The 26044-nt window shown below is 40.0% G+C and overlaps 1 protein-coding gene across 3 annotated transcripts in view; it reads right to left on the reverse strand.

Moving 5' to 3' along the window:
* Positions 1 to 1560: 1560 nt before the first annotated feature.
* The window catches only part of Ankrd12 (ankyrin repeat domain 12), a 112382-nt gene continuing 87898 nt past the window's right edge, over positions 1561 to 26044 (reverse strand). For 2 of the 3 annotated variants that reach the window (XM_048363444.1, XM_048363442.1), the window contains 4 exons: positions 22555 to 22653; positions 6033 to 6176; positions 3620 to 3715; positions 1561 to 2802 (listed from right to left, as the gene is read on the reverse strand). In XM_048363444.1, coding sequence (XP_048219401.1) covers positions 2617 to 2802; positions 3620 to 3715; positions 6033 to 6176; positions 22555 to 22653 — 525 coding nt within the window. In that variant the 3' untranslated portion in view covers positions 1561 to 2616. Of the gene's footprint in view, positions 2803 to 3229; positions 3344 to 3561; positions 3716 to 6032; positions 6177 to 22554; positions 22654 to 26044 lie in introns of those variants that run through there. The other variant, XM_048363445.1, reaches the window with a different exon arrangement.

The following is a 26044-nucleotide window of genomic DNA, read 5'->3' on the forward strand; positions in this document are numbered from 1 at the left end:
CACTGGAGTGGAATATGAAGTAAAAAACATTTAGCACACATTTCACTCTTATTTTTTGCTATAAAAATATAACTCTTTATTAAATAACATGCACAAATATCAACTAGTTACTTATTAAACAGATATGATTTGGAACAAGATTTAAAGAAATACAAACCCTTAGGTACAATTTAGCATCTTGTTCATGATATTTGAATAGTTTAAAAAAGAACCATTGATTAAACTAACCTTTTATTTTTCTTTCAAGGTCTAAAACCTTTTTAGGCATATACTCCAGGCCCAGTTTTTCCTGGCATTTCAGACCTTCAGAGAAAATCTAACATCAAGAGCCCTTAACTACTTGACTATGAATTAACAAAAACTTTTAAGTTATCCTGAAAATTTGGTGTCAACTTTATAGAGTATATCTGTAGTAGCAGAATCTTGGCAGATGCTTCAGCTCTGAGATACCATCCCTGCTGGCTTACTTTTCCTTTGATAGTTTGTTTTGTTTTGCCAGTGGTATTCCCCTGCCTTTTTTCCAGGTAGACCATCAGAACAAAGTGCTCTATAATTTACCCCTCTTTTGTTTTCTATAACTTAATATTTAATAATCTGGATTTTTTTCATCGTATTTGCCACATGGTCTTGTCAGTTTCTTTTTTAGGCTAAAGTATAAACAAACTTTTATTTTTTCATATTAAAAAGTATTGCTTTTATAAATTAAGTTTTAATGTTCCCAGCCTTAATAAAGTTAACTGCAAACAAAAAACCAGTGCTTCAAAATCTACCCTGCTTTTTTGGTCCAATTTATCTAATAAGTAAAGCCAAAATCTCTCACCTAAATTTCTAAAGAAGACTATATCCAACCTTTATATACTGTCTTTTTATACTGTCTTTTTCATCTGGGCTGCTTTATTGTGCATGCCAAGTACAGTAATAACAAAAATATAAAAGTAAAAATTCAAAAATCCCCCAGCTTAATAAGAACCTTTGCACTAAAAAACATTTAAGATTCTTTCCCATTAGAAGGGATATTCAAACTGCAGGTTAATTTAAGCTTCATTCTTCATATATTCTTTCCATTTTTCTTTATCAGAATAAAACACACTCAGTATTATTTCATAATTCAAGACAGCAATGCGGAAAGTTTCATAAATTTTATCCTATATACTTCTGAAAAATCTAACATGAATCGAATTTTCCTTTAAAAATGTTTCACAATGTTAGCAGCAGGTTTTAGATTTGAAATATTTTAACCTATATTATAGGAGAAACTGTACTTTTGCTAAGAACATACCTAATTATTTTATTATAAAAAGCATACTGAATCTTATTTGAATTATAAATATTTGCAAATTATGTATTTAGCATCTTGGTACAAGGAAAAATACAACATATGAATCAATTTTTAATAAATATTTCAGAGACTGATTGGGATATTCCTAAGAATTTTTTTTTACTTATTTTGATTACCAAGTTTTTTTTTTTATTTGAGTGCCCAGTTTTTATTTTAAAAGTGCAAAGGCTATTAAGCTTAAAACATTAAATTTAAACAATGTAAAAAAAGTTTTACGATGATTTAACAAGACCAATAGAATTTATTAAACATATTTACATATATTCACAGAACCTTTCATAGTTGAGTATTAAAATAGACATATACATTTCAGAATTTGAATCAAAGGCATTTTTCTGTTCCAGTCTCTCCTGCAAGACGGAGATAGGTAAAGTTTCTTTGTATGACTAATTCTACATAATGTGTCAAACACAGTAAGTCACAAGATTCTCTCACAGGAAAATGGTTATGAAACACCTCACACCGTCCCAGGCATCAATTGTGGATAGCGTTAAATTATAGGAAGCATGCGATCAACTAAATCACCATCTTTACAGTTATGAGGATGAACACAAGCTAACGCAAATACATGCATGCCTTATTTAAAGGTTTTGCTATCTGAACATTGCTATGACACTCCAAAACACAAAAAAACCAATTTTGGTCCAATAAAACAGACAAAACCATTTTACAGTTATTTCTTTGTACATACTTTGACTACCAATCCCTTTGTATATATTTAACCATTAATTACAAGATGTACATCTGCACAGTATGTATAAGTTATTAAAAAGGAAGACAATATTAAAACTTTCAAAAGAAAAACTGTACAATTAATTTACAGACAATAAACTGAAGAACTTTGTCCCAAGTTTTTCTTCCACTAGAAACTATTTGGTAGGAATTGAACCTTGTTGCTTACTGAAATATTTTTAATAAAACCTGAAAGAGATTTGAATGCTAGTGGTTATCTCATTACCTAGAGCGCTAACAGCTTCCAGCGCTGTTAGCAGCTATCCTCAGCTTTTTAGTATCTACTACGGTCTGCCATAATACTCTAATGCAATAGTTACCTTTTACCAATATAAATAATAGTTTTCTGTTAGAAACTGTTTGGACTTAAGATTGAAAATATTTCTCTTCAGTTTTTATAAAATGACAGTGTTTACTACTACATAACCAACTTTAATTTAATGGATAAGTGTGAAGGCATATCAGTATTTTGTTGAAAGGCAGCATTACATAATATAATGCCTGAATATCATCAGTTTAGGATGACACTGTAAGAGTACCAACTGCTATATAGGAGTCAATTCAAAGTCATCATTAACATCAACCAGAGGAACATAAAATTCCTGGATTTCATAAATACTGATAGATTTATAGGTAGCAGGATCAAGCTCCTGGAGTTTCAGCTGCCATTCTAATCTCTGGACAGCATTTAGAGCTGCAGCTTCATGTTGTTGCCTCATTAAAAGACAAGTCTAAAAGAAGAGAAAAATTGCTTATTTAGTTAAATTTGTTCTGTTTAAAATTGGTGTCATTCATAGTTTAATAAACACTAAGGTAATACATTAGGAGCATAAAAAGGATTCAAATTACAAGTCTATTTCTCTCCTACCCTATTGGTAGCAACACAACATTTATATCTGTAACTTCATATTTATCTTGTAGATTTCAAATTATCAAAAGGATTACAAAGTCTAGGGAGAAATAATTCAAAATCTAAAATCAAATAATTTTCCTTAAAGACCTGTAAAATGTATTCCTTTTCTCACTATTCTCCTACTCTTCATTATGTTAGAACTATAATATAACTAAAATAAAATGAAATAAAATAAAACGAGCTAATAAACACAAAGAACCAAAATGGAAACCACTTTCCATGGCAGTTCGACCTTCTATATCACATTTGTCCTTAAATGGTCTTTATTTTTCTTTACACTCCCAATTGTGGTCCAGTGTGAAAATTCAGGGTCAATCAGTATTTTTCTTTTCATTATTTATCCCTGAGAGTAGCACTTTCTTTTCTTTTTTTTGGCCAGTCCTGGGCCTTGGACTCAGGGCCTGAGCACTCTCCCTGGCTTCTTTTGGCTCAAGGCTAGCTCTCTGCCATTTGAGCCACAGCGCCACTTCTGGCCATTTTCTGTATATGTGGTACTGGGGAATTGAACCCAGGGCTTCATGTATAGGAGGCAAGCTCTCTTGCCACTAGGCCATATCCCCAGCCCCAAGAGTAGCACTTTCTAAGGGGGGGGGGGGGGAAAGCATTTATATAAACTGACTTGTGAACAGACATACCTTTAGTTTGTCAAATTTATCATCCACATCTTGTAACCAGGACATGAATTGTCTTGCATTAAAGCGATCTCTCACAGAAGTTTTACTGTCATCAGACTGAGAAAGAGCATTACATTCAGTTGAATATAGGAATACGAATACAACAAACCACTTTAAAAATCAGTATGCTAACTTGGTGCTAGAGGCTCTAGCCTGCAATCCTGGTTTTTGTGGTAGGGAGCTTAAATTTAGGGCCTTGTGTTTGCAAGGTAGGTGTTCTACCACTACTGCCATGCTCCCTAATATCAAATTTGATGTTGAAGCTTATCATATGTAGAGAGAAAAAGGTGGGAGACAGCTGTCTGTACCCTGACATTCCTTGCAGAACTTTTGAAGTGCTTATAAAAAAATTGCATCAATTCTTTTTTGGGGGGCCAGTCCTGGGGCTTGGACTCAGGGCCTGAGCACTGTCCTTGGCTTCTTTTTGCTCAAGGCTGGCACTCTACCCTTGAACCACAGCACCACTTCTGGCCATTTTCTATATAAGTGGTGCTGGGGAATTGAACCCAGGGCTTCATGTATACTATGCAAGCACTCTTGCCACTAGGCCATACCCTCAGCCCCTGCATCAATTCCTTTTTTTTTTTTTGGCCAGTCCTGGGGTTTGGACTCAGGGCCTGAGCACTGTCCCTGGCTTCTTCCCGCTCAAGGCTAGCACTCTGCCACTTGAGCCACAGCGCCGCTTCTGGCCGTTTTCTGTATATGTGGTGCTGGGGAATCGAACCTAGGGCCTCGTGTATCCGAGGCAGGCACTCTTGCCACTAGGCTATATCCCCAGCCCTGCATCAATTCTTGTAAGTATCAGTTTGGGGATTAAGATAGGATACATTCAAATTTTCAGCCCTGTATACCTTTCTGTGTAAATACAACTTTGGACTAACTACATACTCTCAATTTTCTATTCAATATGATGGGACAAGAGTACCTCTCTTAAGCTTGCTTTGAGAATAAAGGGTGTCCCCAATGCCTTCATCTCAATACTTTCACATACAGGAAACACTCTAACACTCCAAACACTACCACTACTGCCACTTACTAACATTGTGTAGGTAACATCTACATATCTGCTAGCTCCAAAGTCACACTACTCACATTCTTAGAAATTATTATTTCTTCTTTGGTGTTCAAGGAAGAGTTTCTGGTTACCTAAGGTTTTATACTTTTAAAAATATTACAAATTTATTTTGAAAAGGAGGAAGTATTACAGGAGAGTAAGCAGGGAGATTTCCCAAGTCCTGACTAAAAATGAGCAGACATCCCTGCCTTTGCTTCTTAGAGATGTTTCCCACAGAAGCCTGAAACTCAGATTTTATTCTGGAGTCAGCTATAAAAGAGTGTCCTTATTTAGGTAAGTTTCTAAAAACATAGAAATGCTTTTAGAACAAATTTCCCAGCCAAGAGAAAAAGTCTCACCTTTTGGTACTTCAAGCATTTCAAGTTAAAATCAAGTGGTCTTGATCACTAAGAATATTTGTGGCAAGATACAATAAATAATTAAAACCCCTCTACAACAGAAAATTTTGTATCATTTACTTTTAGGGAAGAATAAAGACAGGCAGGAATCTAAAAAAAAGGAAATGTAGTCTAAAGCAATAATTTCTTTGGCTTCGTATGAATTTCCCAATTTTCTCTCAATAGAATGTTTCCCTTTTCTCCCCCTGTAGTACTAGAGTTTGAACTTAAGAGTCTCAAAGTTGGTAAGGTGCTCTAATACTTGAGTCATACCCAAGTGAAAAATAGGAGGTGAATCTTTTCAAGTCCAAGAAACCCAAGAAGATAATTCCTCCCACACCACTGCCCTGCCCCCCACCTCCAGCCTTTAAGTACGAGGTTGATTGTTTCATTTCTGATTTTAAGATCATTCACAAGTTTACTAGGACAATTTCCTCCCTCCCCCCTTCCCTGTTCCCTTCCTTCATCCCTCTCTCTCCTTCTTTCCCTTTCTCCCAGCACTGGGATCAAACCTAGGGCCTTCTGCAGGCCAGGCAAGCACACTACCACCCAAATCACTTATTTTTGAAATTATCTCCTCAACCCAGAATGAGAGTGTACATTCCTCACTGTGCTCTATATCAAAAGGGTTTTCATTTGTCTTTCTGAAAGAATCAAATAGTTCTTTCTAAAAACCCAATTATGTAACAGTTTTTCAGCTAAGCTGAAACACTTTCTGATAGGACTTAGGACTTAGGACTGGGGACCTATAAGGTAGAAAACAGAGGATCAGGTGCTGTGGAAGTACTTTGCTTAAGAGATGTATTTCTCCCCCCAGCTCTAATGATGGCTCAATTAAATTCTTCTATGGAAACAGATTCTGAAAACAGCTGAACTATATTTCTTGGCAACACTCTATATATATCAAAAAACACTTTTTTACCTGTGAGTCCAAGGGCACATTGTACACTTCGGCATCCAATAAGACAGTGCAAGCACTAAATGGCAGTGTTTGATTTGCCAATGTTCTTGCAGCTCTGTAATGAACTCTTAGAACTTCTTGTTCATTGGATACGATAAGTTTTTCCTAGTTGCACAAATGAACAAAAATCAATTAAAAATAATAACCCCTTAAAGTATGCTAAACAATCAATCTCAGAGTAAATGTACCTTCACTGTAGGCTTGAGAAATTCAAAATTTTCTAGTTCTAAAAGTATAAGTAGATCTTACCTTTTAAAATTGGTTCTTTTAAAAAAAAAAAACTCCTTCCTTCCTTCTTCTTTCCCTCTCACTCTCCCTCCCTCCTTCCATCTTTTCTTTTCTTGTGTATGGTGGGCTGGGCACCAATGGCTCAGACCTTAAATCCTAGCTTCTAAGGAGTCTGAGAACTGAGGATGGTAGCCATGTTGTCCTGGGCAGATGAATCCATGAGATTCTTATCTCCAATAAACCAACCAAAAAAAACCCTGGAAGTGGAGGGTGTGGCTTAAGTTGCAGAGAACCAGCCGTGATGGAAAAAGCCAAGTAAGAGCTCCAGGAAGTTCAAGCCCCAGTACTGGAATAAACACACAAAAAAGTATATAGTGGCTTTTTAATATTCTCACTAAGAAGTTCAACTATCACTATCTAATTCTACGACATTTTAACTCATCACACCAGAGAAGAAAAAAAACCCTCATATTCAGAAGCAGGACCCTTCTGGTAATCAATAATCCACCATTTGTCTATATGGATTTACTTGCACTGAATGGTTAAAAAGAACAGTCACACCTTACATGACCTATTGTATTTATTTCCCTTAGTATATTCGTCCATATTATAGCAGATAAGGTGAAGACTTGACCCCTACCCAATTTTCCCAGGTACATACAGATGTCAGGCAAGCCACCAAAGGTAAGTACAGACTACCGGATGCAGGCAGAGCAATCTACCTAAGCCTGGCTGTAAACACTCATTGTAGGCCCAACCAAAAAGCCCCCCTACCTCCCTAAACCTAATGGCTTTTTTGTTCACCTCTGCTGAGACCTCACATTCTTTTTTTTTTTTTTGCCAGCCCTGGGACTTGAAATCAGGGCCTGAGCACTGTCCCTGGCTTCTTTTTGCTCAAGACTAGCACTCTGCCTCTTGAGCCACAGTGCCACTTCTGGCCTTTTCTATGTATGTGGTGCTGGGGAATCGAACCCAGGGCTTCATGTATACAAGGCAAGCACTCTACCACTAGGCCATATTCCCAGCTCCTGCTGAGACCTCATAAAAGCCTGTTCCTGAACCCATCTCCTTGCATCATCTCCAAGGCTCCAAGGAAGGCTGTGCCCCTCCCTGCTATATCTCAATAAATAATCCTCACCTGTGGAAGATCAAATCCAGCCCATTTCCTTCCTTTTTCCTCCATTTTCCTAATATATGGTGCCAAAACCTGGGAGAGGAGAAGTGCCAGGAGTAACTGGGGCCCCTCCACCCACCTTCTGGCCACTTCTCAATGAGCTTTGTACCTTCCCTCTCTTTCTGAGGTCTCTCTCCACTGGAAGCACAGAGCTACCTGTGCCTCTTCCTCCTCCATCTTCCTCTTACTATTCTCACTCTTCTGTCCCTGGACTCCCCATCTCCTGGGAGGAGGTTCTTAGAGGTTTGATGACTGATGTCATCCACCACCCAAAAGCCTTCAGAACAAGGTCACCAGCCATGGTCTGGTGGTGTCCCCACATGGATGAGAAGTCCCCTACTCCCTGTCTGTGGCGACTCCAGGTGTCTCTCATGCTTTGCTGACCCCTCTTACATCCTTGAATTAGGACTTTGGGGATGCCCTCTCCTAGTTATTGGGGCCCGTTCATCTACCTTCCCTAAACATCGGGGATGCTTGAAAACAGTGGGACAGGTACTTTTTGTAGTTCTACCAAACTTTCCAAAATGGGCTCTAAATTGTCTGTTCCAAGAGACACCTCATTGGCTTGCCTGTGGTCTAATCTTAAGACTCTTAGGCTGACTGATTTGCACTCAAAGAAAACCAACTAGTTTGTCTATTGAAATCTGGCCTCACTATCATTTAAACATTGGCCACTGTTGGCCTAAATTTGGAAACTTTGATTCTATTTAAATAACTCTAAGAAAGTGGCGAGGGGTCGGATGTCCCCTATACCAAAACCCTCCTCTACCTCCACTCCAGAGGGTCCTGTTCTGCTCACCAAGTCCTTCTCTACCATAAGCCCTCTAGCCATCTTCTCTGAAAAGGTAACTTTCCTTGTCTTGTAGCACCTCAATCTCTCTCTCTCTCTCCTCTATTCTAAGCTTTTTTCCACTTTTGCTCTAGTAACCACATTTTTGCTCTCTGCAGTTGGTCGAGATTCTCTAAGCTAAAAGTCTGTCCTCTAAGGAAACTTCCCCTAATGAACCAGGCTTTAAGCTATCTACACAGCCTTTTCCACCCCTCTAAGCCAACCCTTACCTCTTACTACTCACAGGACAATCACATTTCCCTACCACCACCAGTCTGTGGGCAAGTTAAGAGTTCAGTTCACAAAACCCTTAAAATTTTTTTAACCCACTAACCCTGGAGCTCAAACAAGACTGGGTAAACTTTTACCCCTAGCACTTCTTCCCCATAAACCTTGCCAAACAAGCCCCTTCAAACATATACATTTCCCAACCTCCTTCTCTGGCTAATATACCTTCTTCCCTTCTGGGCCCTAAGTAAATGGGCCTCTGCTCTGGCTCCTTAACTAGTCTATCACTGACAGTTTCCCCCCCCCCTCTCTCTCTTTTGCCAGTCCTGGGCCTTGAACTCAGGGCCTGAGCACTGTCCCTGGCTTCCTTTTGCTCAAGGCTAGCCCTCTGCCACTTGAGCCATAGTGCCAATTCTGGCTGTTTTCTACATATGTGGTGCTGGGGAATCGAACCCAGGGCTTCATGTATATGAGTCAAGCTCTCTTGCCACTAGGCCATATTCCCAGCCAGTTTCTCTCTTTTCTCTTTTTCTCTCTCCTTTTTCCCACCTAAAATTTCATAATGGGAGCAGTTAGACATATAGCTTACCCCAAAACAAACCTATCCTTTTTGTTTTTGGGACTCAGAAACTAATTCATTCTTTTTCTCTTTCCTGAGTTTACTCACTTCAAAATTTGGATTCTAATTTCTCCTTTAAGGCAAACTCCTCCAGGAGGTTGCTAAAGGCCTCCTGGAAAAACCCCTCCCTCCCCCAGTTCTCTCTGTAGGTCCTGGAAACTGACAACTAGGAAGAGACAAAGCCTAGACAGTGGGTTTTCAAACAACCCCCACTCCTCCACCAAGCTGACTCCTCTAAGATTCTCCAAGGGTTCAAAGGTCAATTCATATGCTAGTATTCCTCATTACCAAAATAACTTTAAAGGCTTTGTGCTCTTTTATCAATGCTCAAGCATGGAAATTCTGTTAAATTGTTTCTTGTTGGCTAAATCTTAAGTTTTGCCTTGTATTTTGTTTGGTATTGGTTTTCCTAACACTGACCATATGGTTGTATCATATAATGGGCAAAAATGTCTTTTGTCACTGGAATTCCAAAAAATTTATGGCCAATTTTCATTTTTTAAAAACCTAAGCGTGGGCTGGGAATATGGCCTAGTGGTAAAGTGCTCACCTCGTATACATACCTGAATCCCTGGGTTCGATTTCTCACCACATATATAGAAAAAAAAAAAAGCTGGAAATGGCGCTGTGGCTCAAGAGGTGGACTGCTAGCCATGAACAAAAAGAAGCCAGGGACAGTGCTCAGGCCCTGAGTCTGTGCCCCAGGACTGGCAACAAAAACAAAAAACAAATTAAAAACCTAAGCGTGGGCTGGGAATATGGCCTAGTGGAAAGAGTGTTTGCCTCATATACATAAAGCCCTGGGTTCGATTCCTCAGCACCACATATATAGAAAAGGCCAGAAGTGGCGCTGTGGCTCAAGTGGCAGAGTGCAGCCTTGAGCAAAAAGAAGCCAGGGACAGTGCTCAGGCCCTGAGTTCAAGGCCCAGGACTGGCAAAAAAAAAAAAAAAAGGCTTCCTCTGGATAAGAAAGGATTTGGAAAGTAAGAATTGTCTTGGTATGAATATGCCTTAAAAGATATAGCTTATGAGTAAGGTGGGTATGAAATTAAGTTGGCTGTGACTTAAATAAGGTCATAATTAGTATCCTTTTGTAAAGGCAGCATCTCATTCCTTATAAGTAATTGTTTGTGTAAACCAGGCATTCACCTGAGTGTCAGGGTCCTTCAAATGAATACCTTTTAACTCCAATGCCATTTTCCCTGTTTAACATGGATACAGCTGCCTTGGATACAGAGCTAGAAGGACACAAACCCCTGCATTCTTCCTTGTAATCACAAAGGCTTAGTGACACCTACAATGTCTTTTTTTTTTTTGGCCAGTCCTGGGGCTTGGACTCAGGGCCTGAGCACTGTCCCTGGCTTCTTCCCGCTCAAGGCTAGCACTCTGCCACTTGAGCCACAGCGCCACTTCTGGCCATTTTCTGTGTATGTGGTGCTAGGGAATTGAACCCAGGGCCTCATGTATACAAGGCAAGCACTCTTGCCACTAGGCCATATCCCCAGCCCCACCTACAATGTCTTAACCTCAATTCATATCCTAAAGTGTTTTATGCAACTAAGAATAAGTATATTTTTATTTGATCTCCTTGTTTCTTTAACTGGGAGTAAGGGGTGATCTGGGGATCATGGTTCAAAGCCGGCCCAGGCCCCCCCCAAAAAAAAAATCCCTATGAAACTATCATCTCTAAATAACCAGCATAATTCTGGAAGTGGTGCTGTGGCAGAATTCTTTTTTTTTTTTTTTTTTGCTGTGGCAGAATTCTGGAAGTGGTGCTGTGGTTCAAAGTGGTAGAGTGTTAGCCTTGAGCTGAAATGCTCAGGGACAGGGCCCAGGCCTTGAGTTCAAAAGAGATGCCAACTGTGATAAGTCATCCTAGCAAAGAGCACCTAGATCACCAGGACACAGCCAGTCCTGGAGTAAGAGGAGAAGGTGTCACATCCAAATGGAGCCACTTTTTTTTTTTTTTTTTTTTGGCCAGTCCTGGGCCTTGGACTCAGGGCCTGAGCACTGTCCCTGGCTTCTTCCCGCTCAAGGCTAGCACTCTGCCACTTGAGCCACAGCGCTGCTTCTGGCCGTTTTCTGCATATGTGGTGCTGGGGAATCGAACCTAGGGCCTCGTGTATCCGATCTTGCCACTAGGCTATATCCCCAGCCCCCAAATGGAGCCACTTTGAAACCACTCTTTCAACATTAACCAAAGCTTGGAGATTAGAAAAAAAAATTAGGGCTGGGGATATAGCCTAGTGGCAAGAGTGCCTGCCTCGGATACACGAGGCTCCTAGGTTCGATTCCCCAGCACCACATATACAGAAAAAACGGCCAGAAGCGGCGCTGTGGCTCAAGTGGCAGAGTGCTAGCCTTGAGCGGGAAGAAGCCAGGGACAGTGCTCAGGCCCTGAGTCCAAGGCCCAGGACTGGCCAAAAAAAAAAAAAAAAAATTAAGGGCTGGGAATGTGGCTCAGGGGTAGAGTGCTTGCCTAGCATGCATGAAGCCCTGGGTTCAATTCCTCAGCACCACATATACAGAAAAAGCCGGAAGTGGTGCTGTTACTCAAGAGGTAGAGTGCTAGCCTTGAGCAAAAACAAGCCAAGGACAGTGCACAGGCCCTGAGTCTAAGCCCCAGGACTGGCAAAAAAAAAAAAAAAAAAGTTAATAAGCATGGATAGGAACTTACGTTCTTGCCTTTGTTACCTGCTCTTTCTATTTATAGTGAAGCCTGGACTCAGTATAATTTGCCTTGGAACCTTCCTGAGTCTCCCATCCATACTATATAGTCCAGATCTATAGCCCACACATCTAGAGTAAAGTTACAGAAAATGATCAAGGCCCTTTCACCAGGCCCACTCCAGTCCAGTCCTAGCTTCTGGACTGGTTATTCTTAACTAGTCCATCATGCTCTTCCCTATCCTATCTCCAGAAATCCTAGACACTCCCTTCCTGCCTCCAGTCCAGTTACATGAAAATTCTTCCTTCCCTGTAATGGGCTACAACTGGGCTTATGTTCCAGATGGAACTATTCTGGCTTGTGCCCAGGGTGTGTTTTCCTGTGTCATTCATATCAATTGGTTATGCTACCTTGTCAGCCTTTTGTCTGATCTCAACTTTTTCAAAAGTTTCTCTTTTACAGGGTAACAGCCCTCACTCAGGACACTGAGAACAAGCCAAGACCATCCTATTACTTCAGGCAACCAAAGGTTTCACTTACATTGCCCTTCCCTGCCCAGCACAGACCTGGACCCTAAAGACCCCTGCCTCAGTGACTTCTCCATGTTCCCATGTCATCAGGAAGTAGCCAGAAAAGACAACCACTGACACCTCTTCCTGCCCAATCTTTCTTTCTTTTTCTTTTTTTTGCCAGTCCTGGGCTTGGACTCAGGGCCTGAGCACTATCCCTGGCTTCCTTTTGCTCAAGGCTAGCACTCTACCTCTTGAGCCACAGCGACCCTTCTGGCCGTTTTCTATATATGTGGTGCTGGGGAATCGAACCCAGGGCTTCATATATACGAGGCAAGCACTCTTGCCACTAGGCCATATTCCCAGCCCCAGCCCAATCTTTTTATGTGTCCAAAGACCTATATGAAGGACTGGCCTCTCCCTTCTTGGCCTATTCTATGTATCCAAAGATGGAATATGAAGGACTGAATCCTATCCTATTTTCCCAGGTACATATAGATATAAGGCAAGCCACCAAGATATGTGCAGACTGCCTGACTCCAGCAGGCAATCTACCTAAATCTGGCTGTTACAGTTTCATACGTTAGGCCATGGGTATATTTCTTATACTATTTGTTACCTCCTCCCTCATTCCCCCCTCACTCCCCCTTTCCCTTCAAAACCCCATTCTTGTCCCACCTCTTTGCACAGTCTCCAAGCGTGGAGAAAGGCAGTGCCCCTTGCTGCTACGTCTCAATAACCAATTCTTGCCTGCTGAAAATCAAGTTTAGCCTGTTTCCTTCCTTTCTCCTCCATTTTCCTAACATAAAGTACTTCATTCCTTTCTATATATAATAATAATAATAATAATATAAGAATAATAATGTTGCACTGTAAGAATGTAACATTTCTTTCCTCCAATTTATCAGTTGATCCTTTGCCATCTCTAAATGTACCACTTTTTTCCAGTGGTTTTACCCCAGATATAACTGTAACTGATTTTAGTACCTTGGATATTGAATATACATGTATCGGAACTAGGGAAGGGAAAGTGAATACCAAAATCAAGAGACAAAGGATAAAAAGACAAACCAATGCAATAGCAATATTTACAAAACTATATGGTGTAAACCAACTGCACAACTCATGGGGGGAGAGGGAAATGGGGAGGGGGAAGGGGGGAAATGAGGGAGAAGGTAACAAGTTGGATAAGAAATGTCCTCACTGCCTTACTGTAACCCCTCTGTCTTCACTTTGACAATAAAAAGAAAAATGTGCCACTTTGGTCTAAGAGTTATTTTGAACTGAAGTCACCTGACAACATGCAAATTCAGGAGCACCCTCCCTTCAGTCCTGGGGCTTGGACTCAGGGTCTGGATACAGTCCTTGAGCTTTTTTGCTCAAGACTCTACCACTTGAGCCACGGCTCCACTTCTGGCTCTTGGTGGTTAACTGGAGATAATAGTCTCATGAACTTTCCTGTCCAGGCTGGCTTTGAACTATGGCTCTCAGATCTCAGCCTCTCTGTGTAGTTAGGATGGCAAGCATGACACAAGTGGCTGGCCAGCTTCTCTTTTATACAGAATATTTACACAGAAATAAATACATCCAGCTTTCATGAATTATATGTGGTTCAAAACTTCCAATTATGGAAGGCAGAGTCTTAAAGCTATTAAAATGAAATGAACAATCTTCTTCATATAGTAGAGTGAAAACTCTAGGAGCTAGCTGCAGATATCAATCCATTCTGGTCAAGGCTATAGACTTATGACATTTATGTGAACTGTATTTTCTTTTTTAAAAAAAGTATCAACAAAGACATAAAAGAGAGAGTAGTGACTCTAAGAACTTCCCAGGTATTATATTTTTCATTTTGTTGGTCTTCCTAAGAGGTTAGATTGTAAGAATACAAAGGATATATCTTGTCTTCTTACTACCAGATTTCCCAGTCTGCCTTCAAAAGACATGCATTTAATTCTTCCTTCACTGGAGAATGCTCATGGCTTAGTATTCCACCACTTTTTTTTTGCCAGTCCTGGGCCTTGGACTTGGCCTGAGCACTGTCCCTGGCTTCTTTTTGCTTGAGCCACAGCGCCACTTCTGGCCATTTTTTATATATGTAGTGCTGGGGAATCGAACCCAGGACTTCATGTATACGAGGCAAGCACTCTTGCCATTAGGCCATATTCCCAGCCCCTATTGCCTCCTTCTTGAAGGCTTTATCTTTTGAGCCACTTCTTCAGCACCCTAAATTACTTCTTTTTTTTTTTTTTTTTGGCCAGTCCTGGGGCCTTGGACTCAGGGCCTGAGCACTGTCCCTGGCTTCTTCCCGCTCAAGGCTAGCACTCTGCCACTTGAGCCACAGCGCCGCTTCTGGCCGTTTTCTGTATATGTGGTGCTGGGGAATCGAACCTAGGGCCTCGTGTATCCGAGGCAGGCACTCTTGCCACTAGGCTATAGCCCCAGCCCCCTAAATTACTTCTATTGTGACAAATGATACTCAAAAGTAAGTCTAGTCCTTATTGTATATTAAGTATAAGGTATAATTTGAAGTGGTAATTATCCAAAAACTTGGTCTGATAATAAAAAGAAATAATTATGAATATCATTGTAAAGAGTTAGTTGCAATACCATACAAAATTAAGAGCAAGAACTAAAATACTCTGGAAGTAAATATGTGAGCAATATACTTCTTCATGCAATGTTTTCTAAAGTTGAAATACTCTTCTCTGAAAATGGAGCTATCCTGCTTAATTAATAGTTTAAGTAACACATACAATGCAGCTCAGAGTCAAGTTTGCCTTTGAGCACAGCCTTTCAGCATCTTAGGCTAGGCTATGAGTATTGCTTCCTCCTAGTTTTTGGGGTGGCAAAGTAAGACAGAATATAGTTCTGAGGAACTGCACCAGGACTCTGTCCATAAGGCTTGCTCTCTTAAGTTTAGTTTTCAATTGGTATCAATTTCTGCAGGGAAAATGACAGTAGGACAAAGTTATTAACTTAGGTACTCGTACCTACAAAAAGGCAATATATGGTGGTAGGAGAGCTGTGAATTTGGACCGGAAAGATTGTCTTTATTTTCACTAACTTCCTACCAGAATTGCTTTCTATTTTGAATGCAGTTCATAAATCACAGTATAAATATGAAACTTTATCATCAGTAGAAATCACAAGTACTTTTATTTGTATTATAGCTGTTAGAAATATTTTCCCAATTTTTCATATTAATTTATCTTCAAAACCCCAGTAGTTACAGTAATCCTCTCGCATCTTGAGGTTTTGCTTTTCATAGTTTCAGTTACCTGTGATCTGAAAGGGTTACATGGAAAATTACAAAAATACATAAGTAATTCATAAGTTTTGTATTTGGATGTTTGGAGGACAGAAAAGAGAAGTTTGGGGGACTTTTGTGTCATCACAGCCACCAAGGCAGCGATGCCATAGGAGTTGGCTATTTTAGTGTGGGCTTGGCAGCATCGTGGCTCCACAGTCACTGCCTAGATGAGAAGCTCATCAACTGAGGGCTGTGTAGTAAAACTCTTTTCATATCTAATTCTATACAATACTTGCTATCTACATACTTGCTATCCAGAGCCTGCCCCTTGGCTCTATGTGTTAACATCTGATGGAGACAGCCCTCCCAACACGTCTAAATCATGGGATTTCCACAGAATCTGCAATCCAAAGTGAGTTAGCACACATGCAGGCACTCATATACATACTAAAAAATTCAGATAATGTTATATATAAATGTTTGGTTCTATTTTGACCTTGTATTCCTTTAAATTGTATGCACTGTTTTTGTGTTTTCTGTTTTTAAATTTCATGTTAATCATTTTGAGTTTGGCTTTGTTTTCTTTTCCATTTTTTTTTTTCCTTTTTGTGATTAAAAAAATCTCTATTAAATTCTCTTCATTTGGGGCTGGGGATATGGCCTAGTGGCAGAGTGCTAGCCTTGAGCAAAAAGAAGCCAGGGACAGTGCTCAGGCCCTGAGTCCAAGCCCCAGGACTGGCCAAAAAAAAAAAAAAATTCTCTTCATTTCACCACTTCATACTGCAACAGGAGATTAGTTACAGTATTTTCTACTATCTCTCACTACTTTCTTATTAACTTCTACTAGGCTTAGCCTCCTATTCTATCCCTACATAATCACATAACTAGCATTAATCACTTCTGTAATGGCCACTTCCCTTTTCTTATTATCTCCCTAGGCCATGAATAGGAATCTTTGCTTCTAATTGACCTAAAGACACTGGAGCAGTGGTGAATGACTTTGTTAGGAATTACCACAACCAACAAGGTTGTGGTTTATCAAATGCAATAAACTCTGTAGTCAAACTTGGCCCTACTCTGAATGGAAAAGAGTTCCACAATGTCCTGAGTATTGAAATTCTTTATTTGCTAAGTGAAACCCACTCCTCCAATCTATTCATAGGAAAACAGAGTACAACCCAGAAGTTACCCATTCTTAAGTAATCAGGAGGAAATATTCAACTAAAAGGAAACAAGAAATTATAATCGCCACCAGATTTTGGCAAGATATTTCCCCCAAAAGCCATCAACTATACAATAAAGGACTGAACTAACAGTGATGGTTTTTTGTTTTTTTGCCAGTCCTGGGGCTTGAACTCAGGGCCTGAGCACTGTCCCTGCTTTTTTTTTTTTTTGGCCAGTCCTGGGGCTTGGACTCAGGGCCTGAGCACTGTCCCTGGCTTCTTTTTGCTCAAGGCTAGCACTCTGCCACTTGAGCCACAGCGCCACTTCTGGCCGTTTTCTGTATATGTGGTGCTGGGGAATTGAACCCAGGGCCTCATGTATACAAGGCAAGCACTCTTGCCACTAGGCCATATCCCCAGCCCCCCCTGCTTCTTTATGTTCAAGGCTAGCACTCTACCACTTGAGCCACACCACCACCTCTGGCTTTTTCTATATATGTGGTACTGAGGAGTCGAACCCAGGGCTTCATGTATACGAGGCGAGCATTTTACCACTAGGCCATATTCCCAGCCCCAGTGATGAGATTTTAAGAAAGTTAAACAATGAGCTCAAGTAGACAATGACAAGAATGGTTAATGAAATGAAGGAGGTAACACTTGACCACCTGAACAAATTCAAGGAGGACTGAGACAAATAAGAGAATATAAACAAACCATCGAATGAAATACAAAAGGCAATGTGGAGTATGAAAGAGAAATTCAATGAAGACAAATATTGAAAAATAGACTGAAATCTTGGATGTGAAGAGCTCAATACCCTAAATAAAAATATTCAATCAAAGGCCTAATAGAACAGAGTAAGTTAGAAACAGAGTTTCAGGAATTGATAAAGCAAAGGAATTAGACATTGATAAAACACTGAGAACAGAATTTTCAAAAACTTTCTGACTCCATTTAATGATCAAACCTATAAATTGTAGGTTTAGAAAGGGAAGAAATACAAACAAAAGATATTAAAAACTTATAAAGTAAAGTAAATAAAATAGCCAGGCACCAGTGGCTCACAGATATAATCCTAACTACTAGGGATGCTGAGATCTGAGGATCACTGTTCAAAGCTAGCCCAAGCAGGAAAAATCCATGAGACACTTATCTCCAATTAATCAACCAAAAGCCAGAAGTGGAGCTGTGTGGTATGGTGCTAATCTTGACCATCAAAGCTCAGGGACAGTGCCCAGGTCCTGAGTTCAAGCCCCAGGACCAGCACAAAAACAAAATAAAATAAAAAAGAAAAATAATAGCAGAAACTTCTTCAATCTAAAAAAACAAGATGTTCATCCATGTGGAGGAGACTTAAAAAACACACAAAAAAAGCAAGATCAGAGAAGAAACATTCCTAGACACATAACACTAAATATACTAAATACTTATACTAAACATATATAAATAAACATATATAATATACTAAATACTAAAAATAAAGAAAAATAGTGAGAGCTTCAAAAGAAAGAACACAAGTAACTTCCAATGGAAAGCCCAGAGGAATAACAATATATTTCTCCATACAAATTCTAAGTACAAAGAGGGCATGGAAGGACAAAATTCAAATTCTGAAAGATAACAATTGACAACCTAAACTAGTGTAGCAAATTAAATAATTCTTCATGGGGCTGGGGATATGGCCTAGTGGCAAGAGTGCTTACCTCGTATACATGAGGCCCTGGGTTCGATTCCCCAGCACCACATATACAGAAAATGGCCAGAAGTGGCGCTGTGGCTCAAGTGGCAGAGTGCTAGCCTTGAGCAAGAAGCAGCCAGGGACAGTGCTCAGGCCCTGAGTCCAAGCCCCAGGACTGGCCAAAAAAAAAAAAAACCAAAAAAAATAATTCTTCATAATTAATGGAAAAACAAAAAACTTCCATAACAAAAGCTAAAAGCATTCGCTGACAACTAACTCACCATTGCAAAAGACATCTTATTACCAGGAGAAAAATAAACAACAAAAAATTACAAGGAAGAAACTCTGCTAGATGAGTAAGTTAGGAAATTTAAAAAAACCAAGTTAGTATCATAAAACAAAACAAAAGCAGAAAATTGGACATATTTTTCCATATTAATCCAGAATGTTCATGAAGAAAGGCAATTTGCATTAAGGCTGAGTCATAGTTCAACAAAGTAAACACCAGACATGAGGCATGAAAGGGGTGGGGTGGTGTCAAGGGCAGGTTAGAAGTAAAATTATGCTGATTTGCAGATAATATAATCTCATGCTTAAAAGACCTTAAAGACCTTATAGACTCCACCCCAAACCACAGATCTATTGCATTAATTTCTGCCCTATTTTTTTTTTTTTTGGCCAGTCCTGGGCCTTGGACTCAGGGCCTGAGCACTGTCCCTGGCTTCTTTTTGCTCAAGGCTAGCACTCTGCCACTTGAGCCACAGCACCACTTCTGGCCGTTTTCTATATATGTGGTGCTGGGGAATCGAACCCAGGGCTTCACGTATATAAGGCAGGCGCTCTTGCCACTAGGCCATATTCCCAGCCCTTCTGCCCTAATTTTTACTATCAGAATTTATACAGTTCTAGGGGTTCAAGGTGTGGCCTGCCAATGAGAAAATGTGTCAGATACAGAGTTCAAGTCTTGGTCTCACAAACAAAGAAGTCTGATAGTGGTGGGTCACACCTGTAATCCTAGCTACTCAGGAGATTGAGATCTGAGGATTGGGGTTCAAAGCCAGCATGGGGAGCAAAGTCCGTGAGACTCTCATCTCCAATAAACTACTCAGAAAAAGCTAGAAGAGGCACTGTGGCTCAAGTGACAGCCTTGAGCTTGGGAACAGCATTCAGGTCCAAGAGTTTAAGCCCCAGGACAAGCATGTCATTTGCAGGAAAATGGGTATAAATGGGAGATCATGTAGAGCAAGGTAAGCCAAACTCAAAAAGCCCAGTATTGAGCCTGGTGCCAATGACTCACATCTATAATCCTAGTGTAAGGGCTAACCTGAGAACCTGAGTGACTAAATATGTTTTAATGTTAAAATTTTAACAGCTTCTAAACCCTAGTGATGACTCCATGCTAGAGGGCTGGACCCCTACCCATGAGACTAGTTTCTTGTCAATTGACATTTAAAAATATAGGGAGCCCTTGTTCCCCTCTGTACCTGGGTAGCAACCATGGTAATGGACAGTAAAATATGATCATAGTCACAGACTGTAGAAATAACCATAATAGCAGTAGAAATGCCATGGTAACTGTTGGGTTGGTTTACTTATGATTGGGTACTGGATTGTTTTAGCCCACTCAAGCTTGCTTAGTGGTAATGGGAAAACATGGTCGCAATTGTTAAAATAAAGTTGGTACTAGGTCAGCCTGACCACAGAATTCTGCTTCTGTAAATGGCTTGCTTAACCCATTTGTGACTTGCCCCAACCCACTACGTTAACCCCCTGCATCAGTGCTACGTGACTACCTGCTGTCAATTCCTGATACCAAGGCCAGTTCCTGTTATCAAAGCCAAAACAGATAACTGAAAGGGTAGATAGCCAATAGAAATAGGGCAAGACTTGCTTGCTAAAAGCCATCCAATCAAGTATCTGCCAAGTTGGAAATACCCTGCCCCAGTTGTAATCACAATAAAAACCCTGCCTATCTGAGGGTCGGGGTTCTCAATTCAGATCTGCTGTGTCAGTGATGGTTGGGAGTCCAGGCTCGAACTTGCAATAAAGACTCTCGTGCATTTATTTGCATTGGAATCAGCTCCTTGGTCGTCTTTGGGGACCTGAAATCTGGGCATAACACTAGCTACTTAAGGAGGCTGAAATCTGAGGGTCACAGCTTGAAACCGGCCTACACAGAAAAGTCCCTGAGACTCTTAACTCCAATTTCCTACCAAAAAGTTGGAAGTAGAAATGTGACGATTCCTCAAGTGCTAACCTTGAGTATAAAAAGCTCAGGAACAGCACCCAGGCCCTGGGCTCAAGCCCCAGGACCAGCTCTCACATACACACATACACATACACACGCCAAATATTGTACTTTTCCATTTATATATGGAAGGGAAGCTAGCTGTGAACGATATATTCATTCACAAAATTTACACATACATATATATGTTTATGTAACATATACACACAATACACATATACACATTAATGAATATAACAATTCTAACTACTGAACTATGTAGGAAGATGAAGGTAAGGGAAAAAAGAGGGAAAGATGGAAAGCAAATAATTTCAAAGTACAGTAGAACTGTGTATAAGGAACTTTAATGAAAGATATTGATAATCAGTGACTGGGAGTCAGCGAAGAAAAAGCAATAAAGAGATTTTTTTCTGAACAAAACATAATAGATGCACATCTGAAATACCACAGTGAAACCTCTTGGCGCAATTAACACCAAATATGAATATAATTAACAATAAGAAAAGAATGTCAGGAAAGTATAACACAGATTCAGATGAGAATCAGTGGGAGGGGCTGGGAATATAGCCTAGCGGTAGAGTGCTTGCCTCATATACATGAAGCCCTGGGTTCAATTCCCCAGCACCACATATACAGAAAACAGCCAGAAGTGGTGCTGTGGCTCAAGTGGTAGAGTGCTAGCCTTGAGCAAAAAGAAGCCAGGGACAGTGCTGAGGCCCTGAGTCCAAGCCCAAGGACTGGCAAACAAAACAAAACAAAATAGTGAGACAAAGGATAAAGGGTGAACCAATACAGCAGCAATTTTTACAAGACAATATGTTGGAAATTAACTGAACAACTGATGGGGGGGGCAATAGGGGCAGGGGAGGTGGGAGACAAATGAGGGAGGGAGTAAGAAATATGACAAGAAATGTACTCATTACCTTATGCATGTAACTGTAACCCCTCTGTACATCTTTTTTTTTTTTAATTTGTTTTGTTTTTGTTGCCAGTCCTGGGGAGTGGACTCAGGGCCTGAGCACTGTCCCTGGCTTCTTTTTGCTCAAGGCTAGCACTCTACCACTTGAGCAACAGCTCTACTTCTGGCTTTTTTCTATATATGTGGTACTGAGGAATCGAACCCAGGGCTTCATGTATACGAGGTGAGCACTTTACCACTAGGCCATATTCCCAGCCCCCCTTTGTACATCTTGACAATAAAATCAAATTAAAAAAAAAGAAATATACTTATTTAAAAAAAAAGAGAATCAGTGGGAGAGCTAACAAAGAGAGTGAATGACGATGAATATGGTTCAATTACTTTATTAGCACGTATAAAAACATAACAATGAAACTTGTTGAGATAGTTTTAAATTGTTTTGTAAGGGCTGGGAATATGGCCTAGTGGCAAGAGTGCTTGCATCCTACACATGAAGCTCTCTGTTCGATTCCCCAGCACCACATATATGGAAAACGGCCAGAAGGGGCGCTGTGGCTCAGGTGGCAGAGTGCTAGCCTTGAGCGGAAAGAAGCCAGGGATGGTGCTCAGGCCCTGAGTCCAAGGCCCAGGACTGCCCCCCCCCCAAAAAAAAATAAAATAAATTGTTTTGTAAGAAGGGGGAATGGGATGAGAGAGAGTGATAAAGGGGAGAAGGTGTGAAATGTTACAAATTCTCCCTGTACAACTAAAGTATGTTAAATACACACACATATATACACTCACAACATGGATTTAGGAAAAACAGAAACAATTTCCCTATAATTGAATAAGCACAAGGCAACAAAATGAAATCATTTCTCCTGATAGCTCTAAATAAGAAAAATTCACTAGAGAAAAACTCTAGGCCATTTTAAAGTAGTACTAAAAGTAATTTTTATGTATACATATATATTTAAATATATCTTACCCTTTCAATACTGTGTTGCAATCGTAGCTTCATCCTTACAACTTCCTGTTGCCGAAAAAGCTCTTTAAGTGGATCTGACAGTGAAGGTGGTGGTGTAATCTAATTAAAAAGCACAGATGGTTAAAAGTATTGAGTTTTACTTAAACCAAATGGAGAGGAGTAACAAAAACAGAAACGCTGGTATAAAAATAGAGAAAATACTCCTAAGGATTATAGCAGGCCAGGTGCCTCAGTTTAATAAGCAAACTCTATAGTAAGTATGAGACAAATATTAAAAATCTTGAATGTTCCATTTATTGAACTATCTCATAAATGTTGATGATACAGTCTAATAAATTTGTGGTTTATAAACATTATATATGATATCTCACATGACTTTGTCAATTATAATTAAGATATTTGTTCACATCTAATTTGATATTATAGCAGACTTTGCTTTCTGGTAAATTCTGCTGATTAAGGAAAGTTAACTCAATCTTTGCGTGTCCTCAATTGCTATAGAGATGGGGAACCTTTTTTTTCTGCCAATGTCATTTGGATAGTTATAACAACATTATAGGCCCTATAAAATTATCAATATAGGAAGACAGACCTCAGGGAGTAGATAAAACACATCTTAAAGGAAGAGCAGAGTAAAATACTATTAGAAATGAATTACAGAACTCCCTCACCTATTGTGAGTTATGTTCCAGAGACCCCCGCAATAGGTGAAAATGTACAAAGTAGCAGTGAGGCTTTATAAATCTTTCCCATTCTCTTACTAAACTTAATTAACATTTTAAAATATTTTATACTTTTTTTAGGCAAAAAGAATTAAAATTGTAAGTATTATATAAATACCCATACATACTACAAAATCCCATGACATAGTGAAAATTCCTCGATACAGAATCAGATATATGTGTATTTTTAAAAGTAATAAAAGTGAAGCCTCAATAAGTGAACCATGATATAGCAAGGGATGACTGTACTACTGAGAAAAAAGGTCAAGGAGGGAGGGTGATGTTTCCAGAAGAGAGGACACAGGATCAATGTCAGGAACAAAGAAACTGTGTTATCTGTAGGCAACTACAGGTGGTCTTGAGTTCCTGGAATGTCAAATTTGGTGAAAGTAATGGTAAAATATGGAGATGTGATCAGCATAAGCAAAGTCATAAAGTTTGGAATTTATTCTGCAAACCAGCTTTTTAAAAAAGATTATTCCATAGCACTTGTGTCCATAAAGATGATCTCCAGGAAATAGCCATAGAATTAGTTTAGAAAATATTGTATACTGTGTTTTATTCATGTTTTTGTTTAGGAATCTTGCCATTTAAATACACATTAAAGGTTCTAAAAAGTTCTGTGGTAAAGCAAGTTATTAATTCCCAAACTTTGCAATCATGGAAACCTCCTCCCTCATACACAGGTGTTTAATACATAATTATGCAGAACATACCAGGGAGATTTTGCATCTAAGGAAGCACCACTAAATGGTCCTATAATTTGCTGTCGCGTGGAAAACAGACACTACAGGGACAAGACTATGTCAGGAAGAGGCAGATCATTGTTATGCTGGCATGAGATGATGACGGGTAGAGAGTACAGGGTCTAGAAGTACTGGTGGCTGAATATAATAGATAAAAAGCTGGGTGCCAGTGACTTATGCTAGGTACTAGCTAGCATGTAATCCTAGCTACTCAGGAGGCTTAGATATGAGGCTCAAGTTTAAACCCATCCTGGGCAGGAAAGTCTGTGAAATTCTTACCACCAATTAACTACTCAGAAAAAGCTGAAAGTGGCACCATGGTTCAAGTGGTAGGGCACTAGCCCTGAGCAAAAAGCAGCTCAGGGACAGCACACAGGCCCTGAGTTCAAGTTCCAGGTCCGGGGAGGGGGAGGGAAGAGGGAAACAGACAAGGAGTATTCTCATGTTTTCAGTGAGAGAATTGCAAGCTGAAGGGGGAGGGAGAGAGAGGGAAGGAGAGGAGGGAGGGAGGGAGAGAGAGAGAGACCATAGATGGGAAAGAGGAAGAGAAGCAAGATTTGGGATAAATTTAGTTTGGTATAGCTTCACAAACGCAGCTTGTTCACACTCGATGACACCTTCAGGTAGAGCTACAGTTAGCTAAGTAGAAGCCAAGGAGAGGCTTGGGTAAGAATACATAAATTTGGGAATGAATATATTACCAGGTAAGATGGGAGTTAAAAGTTAATGGAATCTATGGAGAATGTCTTTTTTCTTTTTAATTTAATCTTATTGTTAAGGTGATGTACAGAGGGGTTATGGAATCTATGGAGATTTTCTGAGGAAGCTTTTCCTTTGCTGTTTTGCTGTCTATCTTTAACAGATTTTGCTTTTCAATTCTGTGTCCTAGGATTCTTGGTAAGAATTACTTTCTTTTTTTTTTGGCCAGTCCTGGGCCTTGGACTCGGGGCCTAAGCACTGTCCCTGGCTTCTTCCCGCTCAAGGCTAGCACTCTGCCACTTGAGCCACAGCGCCGCTTCTGGCCGTTTTCTGTATATGTGGTGCTGGGGAATCGAACCTAGGGCCTCGTGTATCCGAGGCAGGCACTCTTGCCACTAGGCTATATCCCCAGCCCCAAGAATTACTTTCTTGACAGATCTCAGGGATGTAACAAACTATCTAGCCATCTAAGCATCCATCCATCCATCCATCCATCCATCCATCCATCATCTACCATTTACCTCTACACCTACTTACTACCTGCCTTACTCTTTTATCATTCACTTTTTTTTTTTTTTTTTTTTTTTGGCCAGTCCTGGGCCTTGGACTCAGGGCCTGAGCACTGTCCCTGGCTTCTTCCCGCTCAAGGCTAGCACTCTGCCACTTGAGCCACAGCGCCGCTTCTGGCCGTTTTCTGTATATGTGGTGCTGGGGAATCGAACCTAGGGCCTCGTGTATCCGAGGCAGGCACTCTTGCCACTAGGCTATGTCCCCAGCCCCTATCATTCACTTTTACAACACTCTTAGGATAGGGTTTCTATAAAAGTATTGTTAGCAGTGACTATGAGACAAAATTGCAATATTTATTTTTTGCCCTGTTAGTTTGATTTTTGCAAGTTTGACCTGCAGTTCATGGTTCCCACTCCCACCTTAATTTCTTCAGGAAAAATGGTTAACTTCTGGTTAAGATTTTAAGCATGTTTTACTATACTTCTAATGGGTTTTATAACCCAGATACATACACCAATTTCTGGCTGAGAGACAATAAATATATAAATAATATGTTGGAAAATAATATGTTGGAAAGTAATAATATGCTATTGGTATGTGTGTGGGGTGTGTGTGTGTGAGCGTGCCAATCCTGAACTTGAAATCAGGGCCTGTGTATGGTTCTTGAGCTTTTTTGTTCAAAGCTAGTACTGTACTACATGAGCCAAAGCTCTACTTTCAGCAATTTGGTGGTTAATTGAAGATAAGAGACTCATGGATTTTCCTGTCTGAACTGGCTTTGAATTGTGATCTTCAGATCTCAAACTCTTGAGT

The sequence above is a fragment of the Perognathus longimembris genome, chromosome 15 (assembly GCF_023159225.1).
Source record: "Perognathus longimembris pacificus isolate PPM17 chromosome 15, ASM2315922v1, whole genome shotgun sequence".
Taxonomy (NCBI): domain Eukaryota; kingdom Metazoa; phylum Chordata; class Mammalia; order Rodentia; family Heteromyidae; genus Perognathus; species Perognathus longimembris.